General features: G+C 40.6%; 1 protein-coding gene across 12 annotated transcripts in view; it reads right to left on the reverse strand.

Moving 5' to 3' along the window:
• ESRRG (estrogen related receptor gamma) overlaps nt 1–15,048 on the reverse strand; it is a 618,606-nt gene that overhangs the window by 181,345 nt on the left and 422,213 nt on the right. For all 12 annotated transcript variants that reach the window (XM_032872917.1, XM_032872920.1, XM_032872921.1 and 9 more), the window contains one exon: nt 141–556. In XM_032872917.1, the coding sequence (XP_032728808.1) occupies nt 141–556 (416 nt within the window). The remainder of the gene's footprint in view (nt 1–140; nt 557–15,048) is intronic.

Consider the following 15,048-nt stretch of genomic DNA (forward strand, 5'->3'; position numbering starts at 1 on the left):
AGTTTAGTCTTTAATTGCTCCACAAGCTACTGTAATCTATTTCTATTTTGTACTCAAGGCCGAATTAAGACAACTTGATCAACAAGGATAAGAACTGGAAGGCTGGAAGAGGGTAGGGTCGTTCCGGGTGCAACACTAACCTTGAATCGTCCTCTTGAAGAACGCCTTGCAGGCTTCGCACGACGCTACCCCATAGTGGTACCCGGATGCGATGTCGCCACACACTAAACACAGTCTCTTGGGCATCGAGTTGAGCATGTATTCACACTTGGTCTGGGGATCTTCAACAATGGTGCTGGAGCAGTCATCATACAGTTTCCTGACAGGCCCACTCCCTCCGAGGATAGGAGCAGACGGGTAGAGAGGTGGCGAGTCAAGTCCGTTCTGATGGCCATTCATGGTTGAACTGTAGCTCCCGCTGGCGTCTGAAGAGCCACCTGGGCTGTGGTGGTTGACGCTGTCCGTCAGGGAGGCCGGGCTGGAGGGTTCCGTCTTGATGAAGGACGAGCAGCTGGAGTCAATGTGTCGATCTTTGCTTGACATTCTGCAGAGAAGCCTGAGAGGTAGGGAGATACAAAGGGAGAGAGAAAACAAGGAGAGTGTCAAACTCGCGACTGAAGGGGTAGGAGGAAAGAGAAGGTTAAAAAAAAGAGAGAGAGACAGAGAAAGCCAAAGGGAAGGATGAAAGGAGGGGAAAAACCAGAACCATTCATATGTTAAAGACACTGCTCTTTGAGCAAAGTGGGTGAGAGCAGGAACTCCACATCACTCATTCTCTAGTCAATATCTCCTGTTCTACAAGAAGGTAATCAGCATAAGGGCATGACAGGGTTACATCAAAGTGCCCAGACAGGCCATAAACAAAACCTCTAATGGGTCAGATTCCTTTGATTTTACCTTCCTCCTGGAGAACCACTGTCAATATCGAAATCAACACTCTAGATTCTAAATCTACCCGCGGAAGAGGAGTGATTTAAAAGTCCGTATCATTTCCAAAATTGGATTTATCCTCACTCTACTCTTCCCCGCCACGTTCCGATGCTGCAATCATGTTACTGTGAGCAGAATCCAACTTTCATTTTCAAGACCGAACAGATGATTCCTCAGCTCTGTAATTACTGTTTGTCAACATGCTTCTATAAGCATAACTGTGTCTTTTATTGATCTAAGACACATAGGGAATATATCCTCCGCCACTTTGCTGCTTTTTTTGAATCGCTCTATTTCATAGCCGTTTCGCAATCGAGAAAGGTGTCAGGTATAAAACTCCAGCCAATATGTAAGGATGAGATCCTAGAGCCCACAAAACTTAGTGAAACGGTCACCAGTACTGATGAATACCTATGTGCAAGTTCCTGCACGTGTGATTGGCCATGGTTTAAGAGACGAATCTGGAAAAGCCATCTGAGCCTTCAGGATACCTGTGAGTCCATAAATCTGATCCTTTGTATTATATTCAGCAAACTACGAACGTATCGCATTTTGTCAAGAAAAATGGGATTTGTGACGGTCCCTATCCCCCCCTTCTTTTAGTCTTTCAACATCAGACCTCCTAAAAGGAAACATGAGGCATCTAATCTGACAAACTATCTCTCTTATCTAGAAGAAACGGACTGCCCCTCTTTCTTTGTTGGACCCGTAAGTGATTAAATTTCTTAAAAGGTAATTAGATGAAAAGATATAATGGGTCCTATTTTCTATCTGATTAGCCATAGTGCAAAACCCCTTTTAGCAAAGTCTCTAGGAATATTCTGAGAGCCTGCTATGGAAAGAAGAGGTGACAGTTGAGAAGGGGACTTTGCTAATTGCTTCCCAGTGGAAAGGTGATTTATAGGAATCCCATGGGGTAATGGTCATTCACTAGAATTTGGGGGAGTTGTCCCAATATAACCAAAGGGAAGCAATTATCTCTACCACTATAAATCTAAGCATATGTTTTCATTGCCCAAATTTCATGTTCTCCTCCAGGTCTTCCTCCCCCCTACTATCCTGTTACTTTAAAGAAAAAGAAAAAAAAATTCCTATTGGGGAAGTTCCCTTCACTATTCCAAGAAAGCTGTCTCTAAAGCAAAGCATCAAAGGGCAAAAATTCGCCTCTTATCCAGTACACAGCACCTTGGGAATTTTGTTCTGCTTTCTAAAGTAAAACAGTATCAGGATGTGAAGAAAGCAAACAGGAAGGAGAAACCCACAAAAATATCTTCTCGCTCTCGCCTACCCACTCGTGTTGTCCTTTCCTCAAGAGCTAGTGAAAGCAAAAATATCCCCCTCGCCAGCCTGAACTACGGTGTCCTCTCCCTTCTGCATCTGCTGCCTTGTACCCGTCACCGTTAATGAGCGCTGTAATTAATAGATCGCTCTCCCTGTCTCCCTGCTTGCACTCTGGGCTAAGCACTTTTCCTCAAGTCAACGTTTGAAAGAAAGCGGGTCGGCACTGACTTACAGCAGCCCTGCGAATTCCTTTTAATTTAGAGCACTTACCCCACCACTTCACTTATTACCTTATAATTACTGGACTGCTCGCACATACATTATGATCTTGGACTAGAGCTAGAAGTTATTAGGGTACTAAAACATGGTTGCTCCCCTTTCCTCTCTCTGGCACTGAATTTCTCACAGCGATGACAATTAACTCTTTCGCCATCTGCTCTCAAGGCACCATTTCTTAATTTTTTCTTTTTTTTTTTCTTTTTTTTTCTTTTTCCAGAGAGTGGCTTGGTCACAGAACATACCATGTCGTCTCCAGGCCCCCCTTCCCCTCTCTCTCTTTTCTTGTATCATCTGTGCTCAATTTCATCCCAATTGTCTTCCCCTCAGTCTTTCTCTCATGGACCTTTACAGTCGGCAGAACTCTTGATGAAAAAACCAGGCCAGGAATTGCTTTCCTGTTTATGGAACAGTTACTTGCTAAGTCACCAAATGTTTATGTGTCAAATGCATATTGTTAAAGTCCCTGAAAAATAGGGAGTCTCCATCCAGCTGTCTCCTCCGAAATCTCAATCCGTAACTTTGCAATAACCTGCATGGAAGCAAGGACATTAGGAAGTTAAGTTACTGGGGAGGGGCTCCTGGGTGGCTCAGCGGGTTAAAGCCTCTGCCTTTGGCTCAGGTCATGATCCCAGGGTCCTGGGATCGAGCCCCACATAGGGCTCTCTGCTAGGCAGGGAACCTGCTTCCTCCTCTTTCTCTGCCTGCCTCTCTGCCTACTTGTTATCTCTGTCTATCAAATAAATAAATAAAATCTTAAAAAAAAAAAAAAAAGTTACTGGGGAAGTCTCTGGAAGGTGGCAGTCTCTTCACCTGCACAAGGTCTAGCCCGTGTAGCTGTAAATGAGACTGAGGAAACTGGATTTGTGCTCTAGGTTACGTGTTTCTTTTCAGACAATACACTGCTTCCTTAATTAATACCTTTTGCCCAGCGGAAATAGTTACAGTCAGACTTGCCGTTTATCAGATGCTCACGATCTGGCAGGCACTGACCCGAGCCCCCTACTCATACTACTTCACTTAAGCGTCAAGACAACCTTGTGAGGGAGGAGTTTGTCTTCAGGAAACAGAGCCTAAAACGTCACCCAGTGTCCTCAAAGTCACAGAGTGAGGGCATGGGAATGCCAGAATTTGAACTCAGGTTCGATGCCAAAGTCCAGCACAGAAATGTCGTGAAGCCAACAGAGAATTTTTTTTTTTTTTTTTAAAGCCAAGCAATTAGGGGTAGAAGTGACACCACACAGACAGACCTAAGACCTCCACAGCCACCCCACCGGTTGCAGGTCGACCTCAGCTGAGTCGTCCTCCCCAGTGCTGGGAATGACACCTAAGCAGAAATCTCTGAAAGAACACAGTTGTCTCCTAATTACTACTTAGCTCATTACACCAAACACTTCCTAGACACCATTACATTATACCCTAAAACTACAGCGGGTCTTAATTCTCTTCCTCTCTGTCTCTGAAATTCTACAGCTCTATTATTCAAGCCTGAAATATTCACAACTATCTATAAATTCAATTGTCAGCTGGTGGGTTTTATTCTAGACTTCACTTCAATCTAAAATTAGAGGCACTAAAATTCACATTAACTCTAAGAGGAATGTAGTGAATAAGACTTTATTTCAAAAGAACACCTTTTTGTCAGAAAGAGCCATTTTCGAGATGATGGCTTTATCTGTAGCCAAAGAGAATGAGCCCAATTCTACATTGTGCTGTTAATGCAGAAATTTTAGGTCACATTGGATTAATAAAAATCTAAATTTAGTTAAGAATTACGAATAGAAATAACACGTGTAGGAAAGTGTGGGAGGTATTTATTTTAAAGCCTCAGTACACTCGCTTTTATTATTTGAAGGGAAATGAGACGCACAAGGGGGCAAGACAAGAGACTTTCCAAAAAACTTCTGACGGAACACCCTCAGAAGAAACTGGAGGGAGAAACAGCTATGTCGAGATTCACAGTTTGCTTCTGCAGAAGACACTACATTTGAGGGATTTAACAACCTTCCTGAGGCCAGGGTGAGTCCAGTCCTGTATAAAGAGGCATTTTTAACATTGTTTAACATACAGTCTCAGTAATTCTGACAGTCACGCTTCGTAGCCTGGCCCAAGAGTCAGCAAGGGTAAAATTTACCTTTGGTGTTAGATACTAACGATCAGGCAAATACAACTTCTTAGTTGCTGGACTATTTCAAAATGTAATTTTTGAAAGTTAATTAACTGTGCTAGACGCGTGCATGTATAGCGAGAAAGAGAAAGAATAAGAATCAATTAAAGTGGTTGCTGTAGGAGGAAACAAGAAGATAATCTGTAAGTTAATATTCAATTTATATTATAATGATCAAGCTTAATTATTTTCAGAGATTCTACCTAGATACAGGTAAATGAGCGACCTTGAATCAATCGCCCCGAGTTAGAATTTCCACATGCATGCGTTCATGTCCAACCCAGGTGGTCTGCATTTCAAGGCAGTTTAGCCAATACTTGGTGTTAAATGCCAGCATAACAACAATATCCCACAGTCATACATATTATATGCCTTTCATCAACAGGTAAGTTCTTCAGCAGCTGTGTTCATCATTTAAATTTTATACAAACTCAAAATTAGTTGCTACTTCATTTCCCTACTTAAAAAACGACGCACGAAATTCTCTTAAGGAACATATTATGCAATTATGCACAGTTCTTTGGGTTTCCTGATTGTCATACTAAGACAAGATCTTTTGAAACTTTTATTTTATCCATACCAAGGACAGACACCTTAATAAGCTAAATAAATGCCAACTAAAGAAGTCACTATTTTATTTTCTTCCTGAAGGGCCCCAAAAAGGTACCCATCTTCATCACAAACTCCAAACACTTTGCATCAGTTTTTATCCAAAAATTTGAGGTAAGCACACTGCGGCCAGCAAACCTGCAAGTTTACAGATACGAGACAGAAACAGGAAGACAAGAGTCCCTAGCTTTCTTATCGAATCACAGAATTTCAGGGTTGGAAAAGAAGGTTTTCAGGTCCTGCTACCTAATCACTATCTATTCAAGATAGGAACGAGTCTATGAGGACTGGTCAGTTTTCTACCTTCTGAAATCACCAGATTAAATATTTAAGTATTTTTAAATAAAAAAGTAAGTATTAAAAAAAATAGTAGCCTGCCGGTTTCTTTGTTTTGTTTTAATGTGCTCAGAAGGAAACTTCCAAGATTTATGCCAAGCTCCCAGAGTCCCAGGCTTCAGAGCCCATGACCCCAACAAACAGCTCCATTCGAAGCCTGAGTTACAACTTCAAGCATCTACTTTACAATGAGCGCTTTTTTTTTTCCTGCTTCAACTAATTGCACTCTCGCGAAGTGGCAAAATGTGAATCACTTAGTAACAAAATGGGCACCAGCTGCTATTGTCAGAGAATGGTGATGCTGAAGAAACGGGAAAGCAACGGAATGAAGTGTCATGTCAGAAATCAACGGTGCAACGTGTGATTTGAGAAAACATGACTACTTTACAGAGACAGGGTGTCATTATGGCATCACAGTAATACGATGCTTTGACAACTACTGGCTCTAACATATCATCATTGCATTAAGGTACACTGGCTTAGTTGGGGAAGGAAAAGAAAGGATTTTTCTTTTAATAAGAAATATCTTAAGGTCTGCCTGGTTAACCTAATGAAAAGAGATCATTAATTGTAAACGAAGAACTGTAAATCCTGACCCACAATGCTCACAAAGATTAAAACACACGTGCACAGATATGCACACACACTTCTGGATAATTTCAGGCCTTCTTCAATAAACCTTGTGGCCCATCTACTGGACCAGATTTCTGCATAACAGGATCACAATCATTTACTAATGCTGCTTCTTGATTCTTTGAATAATTCGCGCACTTAGTCTGGAAGAACTTACTCCATCAAGAACAAGAGTAAGCAAACAGCTCCCTGCAAAGCTGGTGCTTGAGATGCTGACAAGAGAGGAGGCTCGGCGGCATGGGGACAGGAAGCTAGCTCCTCGAAACATTATTAGGGCCTCTCCCAACGCTGAAAGCTCTCCTAGTTCTGTAAAAGGGTGTGTACTACACCAAAAAAGGAAATTTAGGGCAATAAGCAAGAGAATTTTAATTGATTGCTGGACACTTATTGAAAGCAAGTACCCCCTGAAAATAACTGCACAGCTAAAGACAAAGCCAGCATGTGGAAGGATCCTGTTGAAATCCCACCTGCTTTTAGGGTTCCAGAGTTCAATGATCCTGTCTTTTGCAATTCTGATCTGACCTCACACTGGGTTGGCCATCCTGGTTTAAGCACTGAAATCCCACGTCCTGGATACCCCTTAGTGCCAGGTAAATCAGGAATGGCTGGCCACCCACTTCGACAGATAGACCCTAGAACCCCATACCTCCACTCCTGTTATAACTCAAACAAAGGAAGGGAAACAGAAAATATTCATTTTCAGCGATGAAGGCCCAGAAAACTGGCTGGAGAAATGTACTAATAAGAGTGCGCAGCCTAATAAGACTGAGGGTGTTGTTAAGTACATGTGTTAGAAAATACCTATCAATATACCAGCATCCCCTCTCATGGTGCCATGCAAGCGAGAGGCCACTGCTGATCACCTTGTTAAGTTATCCAGACTATTTTAGAGGTAGGAGATTGCAGTAGCTTCAATTTGTATTGCCAGATGATTTCTGGTGCTTCCTGGTTGATAAACTTTATTAATGGGAAAAGAAATGGTCCTGTGATATCACAATGTGTTGCACATTATGATTGTTGACAGTTTCTGTATTTAAGGATTCGATCTGATGCAGGGGCGCTTAGTAGTGTAATTTATCCTGAGCTTGTTTTCTTGGACCTATTTCAATCTAAGGGTGAACATCCCTTGTTTATAGCTCTGAATACAGTAAGTGAGCTACTGGCAAATCAATAAAACTGTTAAATGCATAATAATGCTGGGTAATTGCATACATGATGTTTTGCATAATTAACTGTCTGAGCTTTTCTTTAATATAATGGGCGCTCATGTAATATAGAGTAGCTATAAGTCTATAAAATATACACAGTTTATATGAACCATGATTCTGCTTAAAACTCTGGCTAATCATCTACATCGGCTTTGAAGGGAGAGCTCTCTTCCACTGCCAAGTCCAAATCAATTCTTATGACATTACTTTATAACGAACATGATATTTAACTGATGATGGCTATTAGCTATTATACAGATTACATTCAAGAAGTGTAACAGTAGGGGAAAAATACCATTTAGTTTAAACAAACTTCTGCCATGTAATCAATATTATTGAGGCAAATTAAGTGTTTTAACAAGTGTGTATATTTGCCCTAATGCAGCTTAATTAACTATATCCTCACAAGTGCCCAATTCCACGACACCTACGGATGTTAAAAGAGAATCTCAAGAAATGCCTAGTCAGAAATTCAAATACACAACAGAAGCCCAAACACGCACAATTCTGAGCCCTAAGAATATTTCTTACCATACACAAGTTACACTCCTGAGACCAAGAGACCTAAGGACCAGAGGGCTTCAGAATAGTGACCCCCACTGTCAACCCACTTGGGTAGCAACTGCCCGTGGGGTAACCTGGTCACTCTTCCCAGGGTAGAGTGCAACAGCCTCGGGCAGGAGGTGGGGACCATGGCTAGAAAGGAAGGTTAGTAAGGGGGAAAAAACTACACAAGATAAATCACCAAAATGAAGCTTACGATATATGCTGAATGTAACATTTATTCAGTCTTAGAGATTTACTGCACTCATGAGCAGACCTCCTCTGTAGTAAGCCTTCTAGAGAAAAGAAATAGTCTCCTACTTCTACAAATCTCTGGTCTTTCAAACAGAAATATGGATCAATAAAGTTTGCTTGTGTTCAGACAATTCCGTTTTCAAGCAGTCAAGGAGCACACTGCAGTGAAAAAACAGACACCACAGGAGAGGACTGACAGCTAAATGAAGACCTTCTCGCAGCATCTCACTGGAGGAGAAGTAAACAGACATTCAACACATGGAAAGTCTACGCAGTGATCTTTACAAATTACAATCGAATATAGATGCTTTACACACTCTCTCCAGTGATGGAGTTCACAAATCAAATCCAGGTCAATGAAAGCTCAGGCTGACTGAGTTTCCCTTTCCCCTTCTCTTTGCTACACTGAAACAGGAAATGGGGCTGCGATAAGAGGAGTTGATGCACGATATTGAGATCATGGTATCGATGTCACCCTTTACTCATTAAGAAAATGTTTTGCAAAAGCAATTACGATGACCAATAAACCCACTGCCTCCATGGAGACAGGCCAGTTCACTTGCAGTGGAACTCGAAGACCATACCTGAAACTGGGTGAATTTCAGTACTGCAAGAATTTAAACACTAAGAAGGAATCGTTGCTGAAATAAAGGTTGCGCACATATGGACATATCTACACTAGACAGAGATTCACCGTCCAACCAGAGATAATAAACCACATCATTTCCTCTTGGACAAGTGACTAAACTATATTTATACTTTTAACTTAATAGCTTTGTCTGCAGTGGGTAACGTTTGGATGCAAAGGCCGCTGGTCTTGGGTGATCTATGAGGGCACAGGTTATGCTTGTATTCCGCTGGTATCAGGTGTTGTTCAGCGGAGGCAGGAGAGCAGGGGAGGCATGCAAGAGGGGAAATCGCTCATTATTAATCCTAAATCTTCCCCTGTCCTCCTTTTTTGAACATCTCAGTGAGCTAGCTGCTTGGAGGACCGCCATTTGCGGATAAGGGAAAATAACATACATACGCATGTATACGTAATTCAAGCCACAGAAACGACAAAGTTTTTGTTTTATGGCAAAATGAGTTTTGTAGAAAGGGAGTATTCAGCAGTGAGACAGCATCCAGTGAGGTCAACGGAGGCCATCAACGGGCCTGGACTTCAGACAGGAAGGATTTGCTTGTCATGTTATTCAAAGGTCCAAAACCAAATATGCAGAGAAACATCCCTAAATCTTTGCAATTCTGAAAAACTAATTTCAAAAACAAAAAAAAAAAAAAAAAGAAGAAGTACTACACCAGAGTTCCCACAACTTGCTTGGCTTCTTCCTTCCCCTTTCTCAGGAAACCCTGCCTCTTAGGACACCTGACGACGTACACCAGTGGGTTTCAGGTCTGGAAGCGGCGCTTTGTGACCTGAGACACGTCACTGTACCACTCTGACCTTCAGGATCGTCACTTGCTAAATGACAGGATTCGTCCACATGCTTTCTACAGTAACTTCCGCCATTTAAAAAAAAAAAAAAAAATCCCATTTTATTCAAATAAAAAACCACACCGGGCTGTAACTCCGATTAGACCTGAGAGGAAGGGCTACTGCACTAATGCACCCCCCCAACACACACACACACTTTCCTTTCTTTGGGGGCGGCTGCTCTCGGATGCCACCGAGGGCCATGGCCCTAGGCGCGCGTGCGCATGCGCGTGCGTGCGGCAGGAGCAGGAATAACGAGAGAAACAACTTGCTACAAAACCGTGGACTGCGGCATCAACTTTCAACTGAGGAATCATTCCCAGTGGGCTACAAAAGGACAAATAGAGCAGTGATGATTTGGGGGGAGCTGGGGAGCAGGACTCTTGTTTTGTTTTGTTTTGTTTTTCCCCAGAAGTGGTTCTCTTTTTGCTCATTGCATTTTTGGTGGGAGGCGTCGGCGGAAAGGGGCAATTCCCTGCAATCAGTGTTTAAGTGAATGTTTGTCCCCGTGTGTGACACCACGCTGTCAGCGAGCAGCAGGGCGCCGCTGAGTTGTTACTACATTTGATTTGACTGCCAGTAGGAAGCTTCATTTCTACCAACTGTTAGTTGCTCGCTCAAAGAATCTTCTCTTCATTTCTGGAGTGATTTTTCCCCCGCTCTTCTATTTCCTTTTCCTTGGTATGTGTGCGAAGTCCGAGCACCACGTGGATTTGTAAGAGAAAATCTGAGCTCCTGTCTCCGGAGCTTGTCAGACCCGAGGACCTGGACATAAACGGTCCAAGCAATTTGTTCAAGATTTCTAGTCTCTCATTTAGAGTCTGCATTTTAATTCTGATTTCCCAGCTCATCACAAGGTCAAGGCAGACACAATACCGGCTCTGGCCACGCTGTGGTCTTTTTACTTGGTGGGGTTTATTTTAGCCGATGGAGCATATATTTCCACAACGTCCTCATTAACAAAACAAAACAAGTGTTGTCACTCACCTTCTCATGCAATTGGGTTGAAATGATTGCTATTTTTGATGACTGCTTCTCACACTTTTCGTAATTTTTCTGATTTGGTAACTTTACTACAGCACATGAAAGCCTCTCTCCTTAAAAATAATGATTTGGGTAATTATGATTCTCAAATCGTGCCCCTGACAACAACTTCTGACAATGAAAAGCATCTTTAGAAACAAAAGCATGTGCAGGAGTAAAATGGGTAGGGGGAAAAAAAAAAAAAAAGAAAGAACTAAAATCCCTCAGAGATATGATGAAAATTCAGGCTGAATGGAAAAGTAATTAACACTAAAGAGCTAAAACTGTAATTAAGAAAATTTTCATTAAGGGGAGGCAGGTGAATCTGCAACTACGACAAGGTGCTGTGTAAAAATAAAATAGAAGCAGGTTTCGGTGAGTGGAGCAGGAAAGCCATGTCTTTAACCAGATCAAATTCTCGAAATTGGCTGTCAAGACAGGATTGTTGTGATTTATACCCGTCTATCAAGTGCATGAACGGGACAGGCAGAGAGAACAGAGGCAAGCTGCTGTCGTTTCCATTCGCAAAGAACCTTTAATTTCCACAGCACCATCTGTTACCAAATCTAATTCACATTCCCCCTTAATCTGGTTTAGTTCCATAATACTAATTCTTCCCCAACCCCTATGAACACAAACCACAAAAAAAAAAAAAAAAAAAAAAAAAAAGGGCTTTGGTTCTTGGTGAGTGAGAAATTGAATATTATAGAGTTAAGGTGTTAAGGCTCTGGTGACTGAAGGGAAGCATGCTCCTCTCCATTAAAATGTATTCCTGGTAAAGGGATTTGTTTTCAGCCAATGCGGAAATAGGAAATTGTTCATATTTGGGATAAAAGAAAAATGCTGATATAAAAGTAGGCCGGGGACATGAAAGCAGACGTTGTCATAAAATACAATTGTTGTCAAGTTTAGTCACTTTCAGAACTGCCTATAAAATCACTTTGTCATGGTTTTCACATAGAGAAAGCCTGAAATTGTATTTTTGTTAAGGAAACTCGAGAGAGTGATGTATGTATATTCAGAAAGAGTAGAGCAGGGTAGAGGAAACACCTAGGAGAAATGGAAATGGAAAAAAAATCATATATAATTTAAAATAAAGAGCTGTGTATCAGTAAACACGCATTACCTCCCTCCATCCGAGATTCTATTAGTGCATACTTTTGATGCACCATCATTTCCACTCTCAGCCAATATAATAACTGGCATTCACAATAATGAGGTTGTGGAGCTATAAAATTATAAAGTGCTTTCTGCATCAGAGAAAGATTAAACTATGCTCAGTAAAGATTTAGTGTTAAATGCATTTTATTGCTTTCTAAGTCTGTGAAAATTTGTTATCTCTAAAGGCAATAGTACATAAAGAACTGCAGCCAAACATTATAAAATGAGAAAAGATATTGTTTGAATATGGGGGTGAGAAGTTTTGATTACATGTTGAATCAACTGGCTCACCACCTAATTCTTCTATGAACATTAGAAGAATTATCCTCTTGTTCTCTAAGCCAGTAGGCTAGAACACAAGGTGGGTTCCATGACACCAATCCCTCAGTTTCAGTCCATCATTGGAGAGGCTGTTATTGCAATAATTATTTTCATGGTAGCCATGATTATCACCCATCAGTACATTTTTTTGTACAGAAAACTTAAATATGTAAAGTCTACCACTTAAACTGGAACTATCTGAATACCCAATTAATAAGAAAATCCTAAGTCTGTCCTTTAAAGATATGTACTTCCAGGAAAGAATCTCTCATTCTACTGGTGGAATCTTCTGATTAACCAGGTATACAGATATTTTCAACTATTAGCTATAAGAAAAGCCTGATTTTTAAGCAAATTGGGAGATTATATAAGAAGATCAACTGTTTGCAACACTGTAATAAACAAAAAACCTTGAGACTAGAATAAATACACATATATACACATGAATATATATATATATATATATATATATATATATATGTCACCTATACAAGAATCAATGGGGTCATAAATATAAGTGCTTTAAGATATTAAAGATGATAAAATATGAGACAACACTGTTAACATTCTCAGTATTCATTAAGGTATATGCTCATTCTAATATCCCTAAGTTTTTTATAGCAATTTTGTATTGTATGATTTTAGGGTTTCTATTTACAGCTGTAAATCAAAGAGTTTTTATTTTCTTCTCACTCATAAGAATGGCCAAAATTCCTAGGTGCTACCAAATACATGGGAGGACGTGGAACAACTGGAAATCACATACACCGCTGGTAGGACATAAAGTGATGCAACCTTTTTGGAAAAAAGTCGGGAACTTTCTTAAAAAGTTAAATGACACTCCTAGATATTTACTAAGAATGAAAAAATATGTCCACGTGAAGAACTGTGTACCAGTGTGAAATCACAGCCTTACTCATTATGGCCCTAAGCTGAAAACAAATCAAATGTCCATCACTGATGAAGAGATAAACAAATTGTAATACGTAGAAGCGACCAAATCCTAGTCAACAATAAAAGAGAAAAGAACTGTGAGAAATGCAACACAGGTAAATAGCAAACACATCCTAATGTGCAAAACCAAGACAGACACAAAAGAGTACATCCTTTCAGGTTCTGTTCATGTGAACTTCTAGAACAGGCAGGTAGGGATGGAAACCACAGGTCTTGTCTGGAGCCAAGGGTGGGGAATGCCTAGAGGGGACATATGGAAACCAATGGTTGATTGTGTTTAGGGGGCTCACACTTGTCAAAACTCATCTAACTGCATATGGGAAATATGCTTTGTTGTGTTTGTGTTTTATCTTTAAAAGTGGATCTAAAAACTTTTTAAACAACAGTTTAAACTCCATTATTTTGTATGACCGGAAGTTTCTACTGATTCCCATGTTCTACAACCAGTCTTAAAAGACTGCATCTAGAAAATTTTTCAACACCCAGTTCTATTTCTCATTTATACATAAGGGTGCAATGGATCAGGGAAGGGAGACAGATGATGTACTGACACCTACGCAGAATTAGACTAGAACCCCGTCCAAATTCCAGGTTTCCATCTCTTAGGCTAGAGATTCCTCAAAATAAATATTAGACCCAAAGTGAGTAATATTCTACTGATCAGAATGAGAGGCACCTTTCTGTATTCTGTTTTTAAAAGGTTATAAAATATTTGGGGAGGGTGGGGGTGCCTGGCTGGCTCAGTGTGCTACTCTTCATCTTGAGGTCGTTAGTTCAAGCCCCATGCTGGGCCGAGAGCTTGGTTAAAAAAATAAAAATTAAAAAAATAAAATAAAATAATAAATAAAAGCTTATAAAATATTTGTTACTGTAAACACAAATAATTCCATGCATTCATAAGGTCATATAACTGACTTCATTTCCCCTTGTCCTCCCCCCAAACACGGCTCATTTTAAAATGGCCTTAGCAAGTATGGGATATGTGAGTGGCAATGTGGTTATAACGTTTTTGTTACGTAATTCAGGATGGGCTTTGAAAAAAAGTTTTTCTGGCTTGGTTTTGTGTTTGTGATAAGAAAGCAGGTATTATGGAAGACAGAATAAAGGCAAAAATGAGACTTTAAGAAGTGGAAATAAAAGGAGACTCACCTGATTTTTTAAAATCCCATTTGGATATAAGTAAACACAAAGTAGAAAGTGTTAGCGGAGAAGGTACAATCTATAAAAACTGAGTGGGTAAAATTATGCATTTCAAGAGAAATGAAGAATTTCGAAGGAGCTTCCAAGAGAGAAAACTTGTAGAGTAACTTAAACAAATTAAAAAATTATTTCATCCCCAATTTACCACAAAAGTAAGACTATCTGGATGACTTTCTTTAGCAGAGAAGGAAATAAATCACAAAGCACGTTTCTTCCTTGTTTTACTTTCCTACCCACAGGTTACTGCAGTTAGTACTAGCGGGGAGAAAAAACGCGATTATACAGTTAATACCTATTTTCCCGAAAGGAGGATTCAACAGAGTTATAAACGTGTGTGTATTCCTGAAGACAAATCTGGACAAGCTTACAATCTATTCCTTCCAATGGCTACAGGTTGGCAACCAAGCCCGTCAGCCAGGGAGTCCAGACCTCACCTTCCCTGACCAGCCTTCCTCAGCCCCCAATCTAATCTCATCCCACCTTGATCCTCTGATAAATGCTGAGCTTAACAATATGTAATTCCCCACACCGACCAGCTTCCCCTTCTTTCCGGAATACCTCGCCCTGGCCCCTTGTCCCCCCTGGCTGGCTAGTACCTACTCATTAGTAAAAATTCAACTGAGTTATTAACTCTCCACAAGTCTTTCCTGACACCCCTTCCCCCTGATGTTCCCATA

The sequence above is a fragment of the Lontra canadensis genome, unplaced genomic scaffold (assembly GCF_010015895.1).
Source record: "Lontra canadensis isolate GAN:19392208 unplaced genomic scaffold, GSC_riverotter_1.0 scaffold46, whole genome shotgun sequence".
Taxonomy (NCBI): Eukaryota; Metazoa; Chordata; class Mammalia; order Carnivora; family Mustelidae; genus Lontra; species Lontra canadensis.